Below are 14810 nucleotides of genomic sequence, written 5' to 3'. Positions count from 1 at the left end.
TCTGTGTAGCAGTTGTCATGGCCCTTTCCAGTGTAAGTTTATTGTCCATCAAAAGTCTTTCACGGATCCGCGGGTTGTGTAGATGTTCAACTAGCTGATCACGGATCGCCTCATCCGCACGATCGCCATAGTCGCACGTAGCTGCAAGTTCACGTAGTGCAATCACATACTGAAGGACCGTTTCATTCTGCATCTGTACTCTCTTACGGAAAGCATGGCGTTCAGCAACAGTGTTTGTCTTGGGCACAAAGTACTCCTCCAACGCAGTCATTGCAGTATCGTAGTCTGCACCTGTGTTTGGGAGCGAGTAGAAGAGACGCTGTCCCTCGGTGCCCAGGCAGTGTAGTAAGACGGCTCTACGCCGTGCAGCAGGCCAAGCATTACCGCTAGCATTGATGACCAGCAAATAGTTCTCAAAAATTTGCCGCCATGTCTTGAATGGAATGGTGGGCTCACCAGGCGCAGGCAGGAAAAAACAGGGAAACGGCACGTTTACAGCCATTGTAAAAAACTAGTAAACTCCGATTACTCGTCGCCAATTGTGATGTCCGGACTGGACTTGTAAGTAATAATAGTAGATAGAGAACGTGGTCCATCAAACGCAGGTTTATTCTTTACAGCATGAGTATAGCAGCAAACTACTCAACATAACTTCTCAGCATGAATGAGTATGGCAGCCAACTACCCAGCATACACTTCAACTTCCTCCTTAGTCTAACACGTGATTCCGTCTTAAAGGGCAGGACACAACAAAAGGCCTCCCTGCTCCTAGAAGTGCTGAAACTCCAACCAGAGAAGAAACCAGTAGAGCTGAGGGGCTGGTCAGATGAAGAGAGTGAAGTGAGGAGTTTCCTTCAGTGTCTGCCCTACATCTCACAGCTCAGGTAAATCAGAAAAATGTACTCAATGCAAATTAATTGTTTTAGTGATTTATTTGTTTGAGAAATCTTCATGTTTATATTGTTGGTACAGATTTACTCCAACCCAAGGTCAGAGAGGATCCTTTGATACGAGGAGAAAGAGTGTGAAGACATTCCTACTGAATCTGTGTCTGCAAACAGCTGTCCATGACAGAGAAACCATAAAAACAACCATGGAAAAAGTACTGTCATTGTCCGCGGGATATTACAATGATATATTTGATCTATTGCTGGACCTGTACTCCCATGTGAAGGACTATGAGACTCACACAGGCAGGAGTGTCCTTCCAGCCTTACATCCAGTTTTCCAATCAGCTCCTGCAGTCTGGTCCATAGACCTCTCAGAGAGAAAGGCCTCCTTGCTCCTAGAAGTGCTGAAACTCCAACCAGGGAAGAAACCAGTAGAGCTGAAGGGCTGGTCAGATGAAGAGAGTGAAGTGAGGAGTTTCCTTCAGTGCCTGCCCTACATTTCACAGCTCAGGTGAGTGGGTTTATTAAAGTAGTTCCTACTTAGTATGTGAAGTGCGGCATTAAAAGTTTTCTAAGAACTTTGCCACTATTTAGCCTTTGTATTTGAATTGGACAGACCAGTCTCAGGAATGAATTCATTTTATTGGCATTGTTTCACTGATCATAGATCACTCGTGGAATTCTACTTGACGACCATAATTCTTGATTGAAAACAATGGCTGTACTTTGATCTGTTAAAGCTGCTCATCAGGTGGTCAAGTCACCTTTCCTTTGGTTTTGTCCACTTTTTTCATGCCACTGTTTAGGTTTCATTGCTGTTTAACTGTTGAGTCTCAATCATTCTCTCTTCTTCATGCTCAAGTACAGTTGTGATAAGTTTGATGAGAAGTTCCTGGGGAAGCTCTTCTGTCACGCAGCAGAGTGGGAGGAGCAGACAGGAGAGAAGACACTGAAGTTGTTATCATCAGTCTGCAGTTACAGCACTTTCCCCCTCCGTGATGATGATGATGATGATGATGATGATGAATATTATATGTGTCAAAGTGATTTCCTGCTGGAACTGTACTCCCATGTGAAGGACTATGAGACTCAAACAGGCAGGAGTGTCCTTCCTAAAGTAATAATTTATAATAATAATTTTGCCATTTAGCAGACGCTTTTATCCAAAGCGACTTACAATTACGAATTACTGGGACATTCCCCCTGGAGTAACTGAGGGCTAAGTGCCTTACCCAAGGGCACACTAGTAGTGGTGTGGCTTCAGGCGGGATTTGAACTCACAACCTTCCGATCACAAGTCCAACTCACTATCCACTAGACCACCTGATGTTAATTTATTTATTTTCCGTAAATTTTACGCAGAATCATAAACTGGGCTTGAGTATGCGTGTGCAACGTGTCAACCCACCCCATCTTACTTCGTCGCTACCGTATCTGCTTCACCTCCACATGGTACCGTTGTAGGTACCATATTTTCCCATCCGGTCATATTTTTCCGGTTCCGGCCATAGGTTCTGCCCTTTCCGGCCGTAGGTAGCGCTATGATTCGCGATGACGACGAAGACCCGTTAGTAGATCTGACACTGTGTGTTGTGTGTGTGTTTCGCGCGCGTGTGTGCCCAATGTGTCACAGTCTGTGTGTTCAAGTGGTATCTTTGTAATCATGACACGGTAGACATTTCTAAGAATGTATTTCACTATTTCTGAGTATTTCACTACTCAGTTATACATTTTCCATAGTTTGCTTCAAATTGCTGTTATGTGATAATAAAGTAATAATAATAATAACTAGTGTTGTTCCGATACCGATACTAGTATCGGCATGGCCACCGATACGCACAAAAATGCTGGTATCGGTATCAGCGAGTACTTTACAAAAACGTATTTTTTAATTTATTTTTTTACTTGAGTTTTACAAAGACTTTACGAGTTTTACAAAGGTTTTGAGCAGTGCCAGACTAAGTGTTAGCAATAATTTTACATCAAGGTGAGTATGCGGCTCAAAAAACATGTTTTTTTGTTTTGTTTTTTCAAACGCCGTGGTATCGGATCGGTACTCGGTATCGGCAAGTACTGCACGGTCAGGTATCGGTATCGGTATCGGGATCAAAATATGGTATCGGAACAACACTAATAATAACATATATTTCAACCCTTTGTATATATACACATCTCTGCATTCTCTGTGCCATTATGCTTGTTAATCATTTTAATTCGTTAGAGTAAACTAATAGGTATGAAATGAAAAGAAGATTCATTATTTTTAGCTATGGTTAATGTAATAGGGTCAACCATTACATATCTTCTCCTATTATCTTTTATCCCTTTCTCTTCAGAGAATGGTAGAGATGTATTAATTACTATGGCCACACCCCTCTTCTTACCATATGACGCATGAAATACTTGGTTTACCAAATCCTTTCTCAATGTTTTGTAAATCAATACAGCATGAAACCATATTTACATAAAAATGGATTGACCATACACAAACAAAAACGTATTCATTCACAAATTAGCTGGAATCAAGTAAAAACATTGTGTAGGTTAACCGAAATATAGCATGTGTACATATACATATATATCTTCTTTGGGAAAACCTCAAACAAGCAGAACCATGAGATTAACCACACCAATGAGGAGTGTAGTGACCCCCACAAGGGACCGGGTATTGTCACCACCATAGTGGCATTTCTACAAGCAGAACCATGAGTGTAGTGACCCCCACAAGGGACCGGGTATTGTCACCACCGTAAGGAGGAGTGGAGATGCTACAGAGCGGGAGCTATGGACAGACAGGATGCGTCAATGGGTAACAGCCGGTCTCCGGCAGGACAATTCCATGGCCAATGTTAATAATGCTGTCTAGTCTGTCACCAGGCCGATCCTGGACGTGGGCCCCAGAGAGACGGAGGGCGAGCCTGGCAGTTGAAAGCGTGGGGCCTGTAGCCACATCTAACCCACGGCCATGGAGAGGATGGACTGACTCAGACAGCATGCACGTGTCATAAGCCCCTCCATCTGACATGACTCTAACTCTAGCTAGATCCAGACTCTAGCTGGAAGGAATAAGTGAATAAGGCCATCAGTCATCCACCGTTATCGTTTGGGGTAATGTGACCAACATGTAGTTTACACTACTGTTCAGATTCAGTTTTATATTTGCGACTGCAAGCACACTAATTAATCAATCACTCTTCCGAACTGGGAGCCTTGAAACTTGCGCACACAGGGATGCCAAGATTGTCCTTGACCTCTAACAGAAATAAATCATAATCCATTTTAAGTTCAAATTCAAACAAAAAAATGTCCAGCAATTGACGTTCTTGTTCGTCTTCAGTCAGTTTCAATTTAGCCTCTATTTCCTCTCTCTGTATTTTGTTCAATTGAAGAAAAGCAGGCTCCTGGACCTTCCCTTCCAGCCGGTGGGCGTTCTTCTTCATCCACTCCGCTCCCAGGAGGGTGGACTTGCCACAGTCTACAAGACAAAAACAGTTTAAAGTCCTCTTACAGTGGTCAATTAACACTTGAAAACAGTTGGTATAATTGATTTGGTCTGTTGTGAGTTTCCCCAGGTGCTTGTTGTGATGATTTCTTATTGGTATTTCATGTTTTCTTTTCTTTGATTTTATAGAAGTATACAAACAGTCTTGCACATAAGATATTGTTGTTTTAATCGGTTTGAGGTTAAACACTTTTTAATGCACTGTATTATCAGCCAGTTTTTTAATGGTGATCGAGCGGCAGGTAGAGGCTCACGAGCTCCCCGCCATCGCCCCCCCATCACTCCTCCACGACTTCCAGGGCCTCCTGGAAGCTGCGGCGGATGTGTTGGGGATCCCCCGTCCTGCCTCCCCTCCCGTCCCCCGACGACGGAGTCCTTCTGGGAGAAGGAATTGTTTTACGGGAGGAGGGCGAAACGACAGGACCAACCTCCTAACGCTGTCCTCCCAGGCTTGGATAAGTTTGTGGAGGACACGTGGAGGAAACCACTCACAAGCAGGGCGCCGGCCGCTCCCCCCGGCTGCTACCTGTTCTGCTGTTCAACACATGGACTCTGAGGCTGCAGTTTGCACGAGACACGACACACACACAGCTACGGGCAGCTAATGGTGAAAAATAAAGGTTTAAGACAGCACTAGCAGCTGGTGAAGCCGATGTCCGGGTCCAGCGGGGTGCTGGTGCTGGCCCTGGCCTGGCTGTGCTGGGTGGACCTGGCCCAGGCGGAGACGCTCTGCGGCGGGGAGCTGGTGGACGCGCTGCAGTTCGTCTGTGAGGACAGAGGCTTCTACTTCAGTAGGCCTACCAGCAGGTCCAGCAGTCGGCGCTCTCAGAACCGTGGGATCGTGGAGGAGTGTTGCTTCCGTAGCTGCGACCTGAACCTGTTGGAGCAGTACTGCGCCAAGCCGGCCAAGTCGGAGCGGGACGTGTCGGCCACCTCCCTACAGGGTCCTGTGATGCCCGCACTCAAACAGGACGTCCCCAGAAAACAGCACGTGACCGTGAAGTATTCCAAATACGAGGTATGGCAGCGGAAGGCGGCCCAGAGGCTCTGGAGGGGCTATCTAGCTAACGTTAGCTGCTCATCCAACATTGAAAATCATATGTAGCTAGCTTAAGTTAGCATTGTGATGTGTAGCATTATATCTTACCTGATAATCCATTGTTTAAATTATATTATAATATTATACAAGTAACAGGGCTCTCTTATGAATGATATATGGACTGATAGTAGGAATAGATTCACAGTGGACACAGTCAAGGCCATGCTTACTGTCAAAACAAACATCAGGACACACACCACATGCCATCACTACTGGGTCCAACAGCTCACTGGACAAACAGATACATCCATCCATATACTCACGTCTAAGTTGAGTCTGAGATTTGAAAGAAGTCACTTCTATTGACTGTTCTGTCAAAATGCCACCGAAAAAAGCTGAAGTGAAGCCAGATGAAGAGTACGTTTCACTAACGCAGGTATCAGAACTACTGCATCAACAAAAGGTTGTGGCGGAAAAGTTACAGCTACAACGGGAGATCGAGGTGGAGAGGGCACACCGCACAGGGAAACCTGGGGGAGACCGACCGAGGCCCATTGTGGTGAAACTCCTGAGACACAAGGACAGATCGCCACTAACCTTAAGCCTAACCCCAACCCTAACCCCAAGCATAGCCCCAACCCCGGCCCTATCCCTGAGCCGGACCCCAACCCTAACCTTAACCCTAGCCCCAACACTACTTTCAACCCTCTTTCTATCCCCAATACTAACCCTGCTTCTAGTCCCAACCCTCATTCAATTAACACTTGAAAACAGTTGGTATAATTGATTTGGTCTGTTGTGAGTTTCCCCAGGTGCTTGTTGTGATGATTTCTTATTGGTATTTCATGTTTTCTTTTCTTTGATTTTATAGAAGTATACAAACAGTCTTGCACATAAGATATTGTTGTTTTAATCGGTTTGAGGTTAAACACTTTTTAATGCACTGTATTATCAGCCAGTTTTTTAATGGTGATTTGTGTGAAATTAGTAGAATAGCAAATCTGTATTGATACTTGTTTGTTTGGGAACCATTATACAGCATCACTTGGTAATCTTTGGTAATCGTTTTTTGTGTTGTTTATGCAGGCCAGAAAGTAGCCATTGTTGCAATATGGCATTGACATGGACGTTTCTTCATAATTACAGCACATTATTTCCTCAGAAATACTGATGGAAACAGGAATTTTAAATAATAATAAAATGCTCCATAAAATAGTTGCAACACAGTATAATGGTGAAACAATGTGAATATATATAATATGTGAAACAATAATACATTTGTTGTGTTATTTATTCTGTTCAAGATCGTGTTTGTATTTGAAGTACCTCATGTATGTTATTTGATGAATTTAGCCTACTCGCCTCTTCCATTCGACTGCTAATTCATACCTGTTCTATATCGTGGAGCTCCGCCCCATAGGGGAGCTCTGCTCCTATTGGTTTACCCGCTACCTAAAGTAGCCAATGACTGAATTTTTCAATGCCTGCGCCCGCCTGGGGTGCTATATAAAGGGGCGTACTTCGCTCCCTCATTCTCCCAAAAAGTTCAGCACGGGTTGAAATCTGAAGACTGAGAAGGACGACTACTAGACTGGAGGACCCGCCAGCGTTTCCCTTCGAGATGGATCGTCCGCCGCCGATAAAGAAGTTTCTCCGGGACTCCTGCCGCTGCCGCTCCCTAGCAGCGGAGGACGGACACGACTACTGCCACGTCTGCCTCGGCCCCGAACATGCCGAGGCGGCGTTGGTCGCCTCCCCCAGCTGCCTCCCCTGCTCTCTCCTTTCCGTCGAGGACAGGAGTAGAAGGGTGGCCTGGTTCAAGGAGAGCGTTCCCCTGACGGGCGCTATCTCGGAGATGCTATCCGACTCGGATAACTCTGCCGATGATACGTCCGGACAGGCCCCAGAGCGGCGTTCTGGGCGGGTGACTCCCAGAGTAGGGATGGTCCCGCCCGCTCAGCCAGCCCTGGCATCAAGCCGCCCTCAACCAGCTGTGTGGTCGGTGTCGGTGTCAGGGTCAGAGAGCTCTGAGGAGGGCGAGCGGCAGGTAGAGGCTCACGAGCTCCCCGCCATCGCCCCCCCATCACTCCTCCACGACTTCCAGGGCCTCCTGGAAGCTGCGGCGGATGTGTTGGGGATCCCCCGTCCTGCCTCCCCTCCCCCGACGACGGAGTCCTTCTGGGAGAAGGAATTGTTTTACGGGAGGAGGGCGAAACGACAGGACCAACCTCCTAACGCTGTCCTCCCAGGCTTGGATAAGTTTGTGGAGGACACGTGGAGGGAACCACTCACAAGCAGGGCGCCGGCCCCTCCCCCCGGCTGCTACCTGTTCTGCTGTTCAACACATGGACTCTGAGGCTGCAGTTTGCACGAGACACGACACACACACAGCTACGGGCAGCTAATGGTGAAAAATAAAGGTTTAAGACAGCACTAGCAGCTGGTGAAGCAGATGTCCGGGTCCAGCGGGGTGCTGGTGCTGGCCCTGGCCTGGCTGTGCTGGGTGGACCTGGCCCAGGCGGAGACGCTCTGCGGCGGGGAGCTGGTGGACGCGCTGCAGTTCGTCTGTGAGGACAGAGGCTTCTACTTCAGTAGGCCTACCAGCAGGTCCAGCAGTCGGCGCTCTCAGAACCGTGGGATCGTGGAGGAGTGTTGCTTCCGTAGCTGCGACCTGAACCTGTTGGAGCAGTACTGCGCCAAGCCGGCCAAGTCGGAGCGGGACGTGTCGGCCACCTCCCTACAGGGTCCTGTGATGCCCACACTCAAACAGGACGTCCCCAGAAAACAGCACGTGACCGTGAAGTATTCCAAATACGAGGTATGGCAGCGGAAGGCGGCCCAGAGGCTCCGGAGGGGCTATCTAGCTAACGTTAGCTGCTCATCCAACATTGAAAATCATATGTAGCTAGCTTAAGTTAGCATTGTGATGTGTAGCATTATATCTTACCTGATAATCCATTGTTTAAATTATATTATAATATTATACAAGTAACAGGGCTCTCTTATGAATGATATATGGACTGATAGTAGGAATAGATTCACAGTGGACACAGTCAAGGCCATGCTTACTGTCAAGACAAACATCAGGACACACACCACATGCCATCACTACTGGGTCCAACAGCTCACTGGACAAACAGATACATCCATCCATATACTCACGTCTAAGTTGAGTCTGAGATTTGAAAGAAGTCACTTCTATTGACTGTTCTGTCAAAATGCCACCGAAAAAAGCTGAAGTGAAGCCAGATGAAGAGTACGTTTCACTAACGCAGGTATCAGAACTACTGCATCAACAAAAGGTTGTGGCGGAAAAGTTACAGCTACAACGGGAGATCGAGGTGGAGAGGGCACACCGCACAGGGAAACCTGGGGGAGACCGACCGAGGCCCATTGTGGTGAAACTCCTGAGACACAAGGACAGATCGCCACTAACCTTAAGCCTAACCCCAACCCTAACCCCAAGCATAGCCCCAACCCCGGCCCTATCCCTGAGCCGGACCCCAACCCTAACCTTAACCCTAGCCCCAACACTACTTTCAACCCTCTTTCTATCCCCAATACTAACCCTGCTTCTAGTCCCAACCCTCATTCAATTAACACTTGAAAACAGTTGGTATAATTGATTTGGTCTGTTGTGAGTTTCCCCAGGTGCTTGTTGTGATGATTTCTTATTGGTATTTCATGTTTTCTTTTCTTTGATTTTATAGAAGTATACAAACAGTCTTGCACATAAGATATTGTTGTTTTAATCGGTTTGAGGTTAAACACTTTTTAATGCACTGTATTATCAGCCAGTTTTTTAATGGTGATTTGTGTGAAATTAGTAGAATAGCAAATCTGTATTGATACTTGTTTGTTTGGGAACCATTATACAGCATCACTTGGTAATCTTTGGTAATCGTTTTTTGTGTTGTTTATGCAGGCCAGAAAGTAGCCATTGTTGCAATATGGCATTGACATGGACGTTTCCTCATAATTACAGCACATAATTTCCTCAGAAATACTGATGGAAACAGGAATTTTAAATAATAATAAAATGCTCCATAAAATAGTTGCAACACAGTATAATGGTGATTATATATAATATGTGAAACAATAATACATTTGTTGTGTTATTTATTCTGTTCAAGATCGTGTTTGTATTTGAAGTACCTCATGTATGTTATTTGATGAATTTAGCCTACTCGCCTCTTCCATTCGACTGCTAATTCATACCTGTTCTATATCGTGGAGCTCCGCCCCATAGGGGAGCTCTGCTCCTATTGGTTTACCCGCTACCTAAAGTAGCCAATGACTGAATATTTCAATGCCTGCGCCCGCCTGGGGTGCTATATAAAGGGGCGTACTTCGCTCCCTCATTCTCCCAAAAAGTTCAGCACGGGTTGAAATCTGAAGACTGAGAAGGACGACTACTAGACTGGAGGACCCGCCAGCGTTTCCCTTCGAGATGGATCGTCCGCCGCCGATAAAGAAGTTTCTCCGGGACTCCTGCCGCTGCCGCTCCCTAGCAGCGGAGGACGGACACGACTACTGCCACGTCTGCCTCGGCCCCGAACATGCCGAGGCGGCGTTGGTCGCCTCCCCCAGCTGCCTCCCCTGCTCTCTCCTTTCCGTCGAGGACAGGAGTAGAAGGGTGGCCTGGTTCAAGGAGAGCGTTCCCCTGACGGGCGCTATCTCGGAGATGCTATCCGACTCGGATAACTCTGCCGATGATACGTCCGGACAGGCCCCAGAGCGGCGTTCTGGGCGGGTGACTCCCAGAGTAGGGATGGTCCCGCCCGCTCAGCCAGCCCTGGCATCAAGCCGCCCTCAACCAGCTGTGTGGTCGGTGTCGGTGTCAGGGTCAGAGAGCTCTGAGGAGGGCGAGCGGCAGGTAGAGGCTCACGAGCTCCCCGCCATCGCCCCCCCATCACTCCTCCACGACTTCCAGGGCCTCCTGGAAGCTGCGGCGGATGTGTTGGGGATCCCCCGTCCTGCCTCCCCTCCCCCGACGACGGAGTCCTTCTGGGAGAAGGAATTGTTTTACGGGAGGAGGGCGAAACGACAGGACCAACCTCCTAACGCTGTCCTCCCAGGCTTGGATAAGTTTGTGGAGGACACGTGGAGGGAACCACTCACAAGCAGGGCGCCGGCCCCTCCCCCCGGCTGCTACCTGTTCTGCTGTTCAACACATGGACTCTGAGGCTGCAGTTTGCACGAGACACGACACACACACAGCTACGGGCAGCTAATGGTGAAAAATAAAGGTTTAAGACAGCACTAGCAGCTGGTGAAGCAGATGTCCGGGTCCAGCGGGGTGCTGGTGCTGGCCCTGGCCTGGCTGTGCTGGGTGGACCTGGCCCAGGCGGAGACGCTCTGCGGCGGGGAGCTGGTGGACGCGCTGCAGTTCGTCTGTGAGGACAGAGGCTTCTACTTCAGTAGGCCTACCAGCAGGTCCAGCAGTCGGCGCTCTCAGAACCGTGGGATCGTGGAGGAGTGTTGCTTCCGACGTACCGTAGATGGAAATGTGTAGTCCTCTCTAACATGGTTGTAATTTGTTCTATTTTTATGGAACTAGAGATTTAAGTGTTTAATATTGTGCCAAATGTAAAATTGTATAATGTATGATATATTTTAATGTTTGATATTGTAATTTAAAGTATGTTTTATATGTTAAATGTTATTTGTAATGTATGTTTTAAATGTGGACCCCACTAAAAGTAGCTCATGCCTATGGGTATAGCTAATTTGTTTATTTATTCCAATAAATAAACAAATAAATAAATAAACAAACTGAAAGATTACAACAGTGGTTTCATAGTATTTCCAGTGTATTGACATTTGCAATCTGGAATAATATTAGGATGTATGTTAGGATGGTTTGGGATTTGAATTATGTACTGTACATAGTTGCATAAAATCTAATCACACAAAACAATGTTCATTTCTGGCAATTTCTGGTTTAATGTTATTGTGGTCCTTGCATTAGGTGCAAAGCATAATTTCCAAATAAATGTCCCTTCCAAAGCTGAAGGAATGTGCCGTGGGATCAATGGCAACATGTGAAGCCTCCCTCTCCTCAGCAGACAAGGCACATTCTACACCAGGAACAGGAACTCCTGATGTATTGTTTTTCCATACATGTAATATGAAACTTGTGAATGAAATTATTGCCTGTTAAATTATCATCCTGTTGGAATAAAGACGTGTTTATAAAGACGTGGTGTTTTTCCATTGTCGCTAAATCACGAACATGACCGGTGATTTGGAATCGTGCTCTTGGGGATGAGGTAGCCCTGCCTGAGACCTTGGATCTCGAGGATGTCCTCTTGGCCTAATGGTAGAAGCTTGGGTCTGCCATGTGGGAGACCCGTGTTTGAACCCTGCCTGTCACACTGCTACATGTACAGTACCTGCATGTATATACAACAGTGGAGGCTGGTGGAGGTAGAAATCGGAAGACAGGCTTCATTGTAATGCATGGAATGGAATGATATTGAACATTTCCTCAACCCATAGCGGTTGTCATCTACGGACAATCCAGAGTCCTCCCAATCCATGTCTTCCATTTGTGTTCCCTACGATCAAATAATGAAAGTAAATGTGTGGCATACATTTTAATAATAAAATATATAGCAAACACCTATACGTTGTGTATGTTAATCGCCTCTGTTTGGGCTCCATGACTGGGTTCTGCATCAGGCCTCGTCTCCACATCTGATTTGGGGTCCGGTTCCCTTCGGGTCCTCAAGGGATGATCATTCCAGCCATCAGTGAACCTTGCTAGATTTAACGAGGTAGGAAAGTGTAATGAACACAGAAGAGATGAAGACTGTCAGAGATGTGCAGGGATCCATCCTCTTCCAGACTGTGTAGCACATCATAATAAATATGTGTTACTGCAGTCCAGACTATATAGTGACTATATCTACACCCCAAAGGTGTTCTATTGAGTTCAGATCCAGTGACTGGGAAGGCCACTAAAGAACACTAAACTCATTGTCATGTTCATGAAACCAGTTTGAGATGATTTCTGCTTTGTGACATGGTGCATTATCATGCTGGAAGTAGCCATTAGAAGATGGGGACATTGTTGTCATGAAGGGATGCACATGTTCAGCAACAATACTTAAGGCAGTGGCTTTCAAGCCATAAGTGTGCCAAGAAAAGATACATGATTTGAAGTTTCAAAAAGAACAACGGAAATTAATTTAATTTAAATAATTTACCATGCATTAGTCTCTACCCACTTGTTTCTGTTTTTACAGGTTTTTTTTCTTCTGTTAAGTGCATTGTATTGCACCCATGTCCAAAATGTGCTATATCAATAAAGTTGGGTTTTAAGTGTTGTATATCAATAAAGTTGAGTTTGAAGTATATCAATAAAGTTGGGTTTGAAGTATATCAATAAAGTTGGGTTTGAAGGTGACCTGAGGAAGAGGATCTTGGAGAAGACGTCCAGCAGCTGGCTGGTGTGTGTGTGTGTGTGTGTGTGTGTGTGTGTGTGTGTGTGTGTGTGTGTGTGTGTGTGTACCTGCTGTATGTCCCTGTGGGAGGGGACAGGTTTGTGTGTGTAGGCCTGCTGTAGGAAGCAGGAGCAGAGCGTCTGGAGAGAGCGGTAGGCACAGCCCCAGCCTGCGTCATCCACACCATCCTGCATGTAGTGGTGGTAGCTATACACACCCTCCACCAGGAACACCTGACACATACACACAGACAGACACACACACACACACACACACACAATTTATTAAATCTACAATAGTAAAACTGTCCCCTCCCACAGTTGTTCACTGCTTTGATCGTGTGTGTGTGTGTGTGAAGTGATCATGCAACTTCATGCATGCATTTTCAAATGTTGCTATGGGCAACGGCAAACAACGGAAGTGATGGATTAGACTTGTACTTTTCTTGCCTCCTGCAGGGAGTTAATGTTCCAAAAGCATTTTGTTTTAGTCCTCTACATTTAGTCCTCTTCACAGAGAACCTGATCCTAAAATCACATTCTTCAAAGTAGCCACCTTTAGCTTTGATGACAGCTTTGCACACTCTTGGCATTCTCTCAATCAGCTTGGTGTGTGTGTGTGTGTGTGTGTGTGTGTGTGTGTGTGTGTGTGTGTGTGTGTGTGTGTGTGTGTGTCAGTGGAAAAGGAAACTGTGAACACCGCCCAGCATTCTCTTCTCTAGAATACGTGGGAGAAAACCACAAAAAAAGCAAAAGGTGGCTACTTTGAAGAATCTAAAATAGAAAACATATTCTGGTTTGTTTAACACTTTTTTGTTTACTATATAATTCCATGTGTTATTTCAAAGTTTTCATGTCTTCAGTATTAATCTTCAATGTAGAATATAACATACTATATAAAATATAACTTTTGACTGGTACTCTATATACTGAAATGTATGCACTCATTGCAATGTAAGTCGCTTTGGATAAAATGGCATATATTATAATATTATTATTATTCTACCTGGGTGTTGTGTCCGGGGTGTGTGAGGTGGAGGTGGGGGGTCCTGAGGTAGTCGTCTTTGTAAGGCTGGTCAGGGAAGTGGAAGCTGTTTCCTCTCCTCAGGAACGGGCGATCTAGCGGCAGATCAAATCTTCCATGTAGCTCCTATACACACACACACACACATCACTACCATAGAGGAGGCATCAGACAGACGCACACACGCACGCACAAACACACACACACACACAGACACACACCTTCCTGTGTGTGTCCAGCTGGTCGTCGGGGACCCCGGCAGGGTAGACCACCGTCACCAGGCCGCGTCCCGGCAGCAGGAAGTGGGCTGCCGGGACGCGGCCTGGTGGCGGTGGTCTACCCTGCCGGGGTCCCTGAAGATGGAAAGGCTGAAGATGGAAAGTCACTACAGGCCTATGCACTGTATTTGAGAGGATGCAACAATGCCATGCAAGACTTGCACTATCTGGAAGAGCTTGATAGCCCATCAAACCTCAGGCTTATTGTTTCTAAGTCGCCCTACAAGTATAGGGATAAATGGAGGTCTATTGCCTGCAATATACTTGAGAATAGTCATGGCAGGGCTAAATTCAAAGACCTTGTTGGCTTCATTGAAAAACAAGCCACAATTGTTTTAGATCCTTTGTTTGGAGACATACAAGACCCTACGGTTGACAAGAACACCTCAAAAACCAAAGACTTCAAACAACAGAAAAAAGCAGGAAGCTATGGCAGCAGCTTTGCTACCACAATGACAGCAGCGAGTGAAGTTACAGCTGTTGAGAAAGAAAGAAGGCCAGAGAGCAATGGCACTAATTGATTGTTTATTGAAAACCTTTATTGTCCCCAATGGGGAAATTTTGTTGTCAAACAGCTCAGTTAGGGCAGAAAACATTCAATACAGAAAACAGAAAACATTCAATAAAATA

At 46.1% G+C, this 14810-nt stretch overlaps 2 protein-coding genes across 2 annotated transcripts; both read left to right on the top strand.

Annotated features, from left to right (window-relative positions):
* Positions 1–5044: 5044 nt before the first annotated feature.
* On the top strand, positions 5045–5497 carry LOC308160819 (insulin-like growth factor 2; the record flags this gene model as incomplete). Its single annotated transcript, XM_080534755.1, has 1 exon — positions 5045–5497. The coding sequence occupies one exon, from the start codon at positions 5045–5047 to the stop codon at positions 5495–5497; it is 453 nt and encodes a 150-aa protein (XP_080390881.1).
* Positions 5498–7883: 2386 nt separating this feature from the next.
* LOC308160817 (insulin-like growth factor 2) lies at positions 7884–8336 on the top strand (the record flags this gene model as incomplete). The annotated part of the gene is made up of 1 exon (XM_080534754.1): positions 7884–8336. One exon carries the CDS (start codon positions 7884–7886, stop codon positions 8334–8336), a length of 453 nt encoding a protein of 150 aa, XP_080390880.1.
* Between the last annotated feature and the right edge of the window lie 6474 nt (positions 8337–14810).

The sequence above is a fragment of the Nansenia antarctica genome, assembly GCF_963989245.1.
Source record: "Nansenia antarctica genome assembly, chromosome: 6".
NCBI classification, from domain to species: domain Eukaryota; kingdom Metazoa; phylum Chordata; class Actinopteri; order Argentiniformes; family Microstomatidae; genus Nansenia; species Nansenia antarctica.
This window is presented reverse-complemented; position numbering and strand designations above follow the sequence as displayed.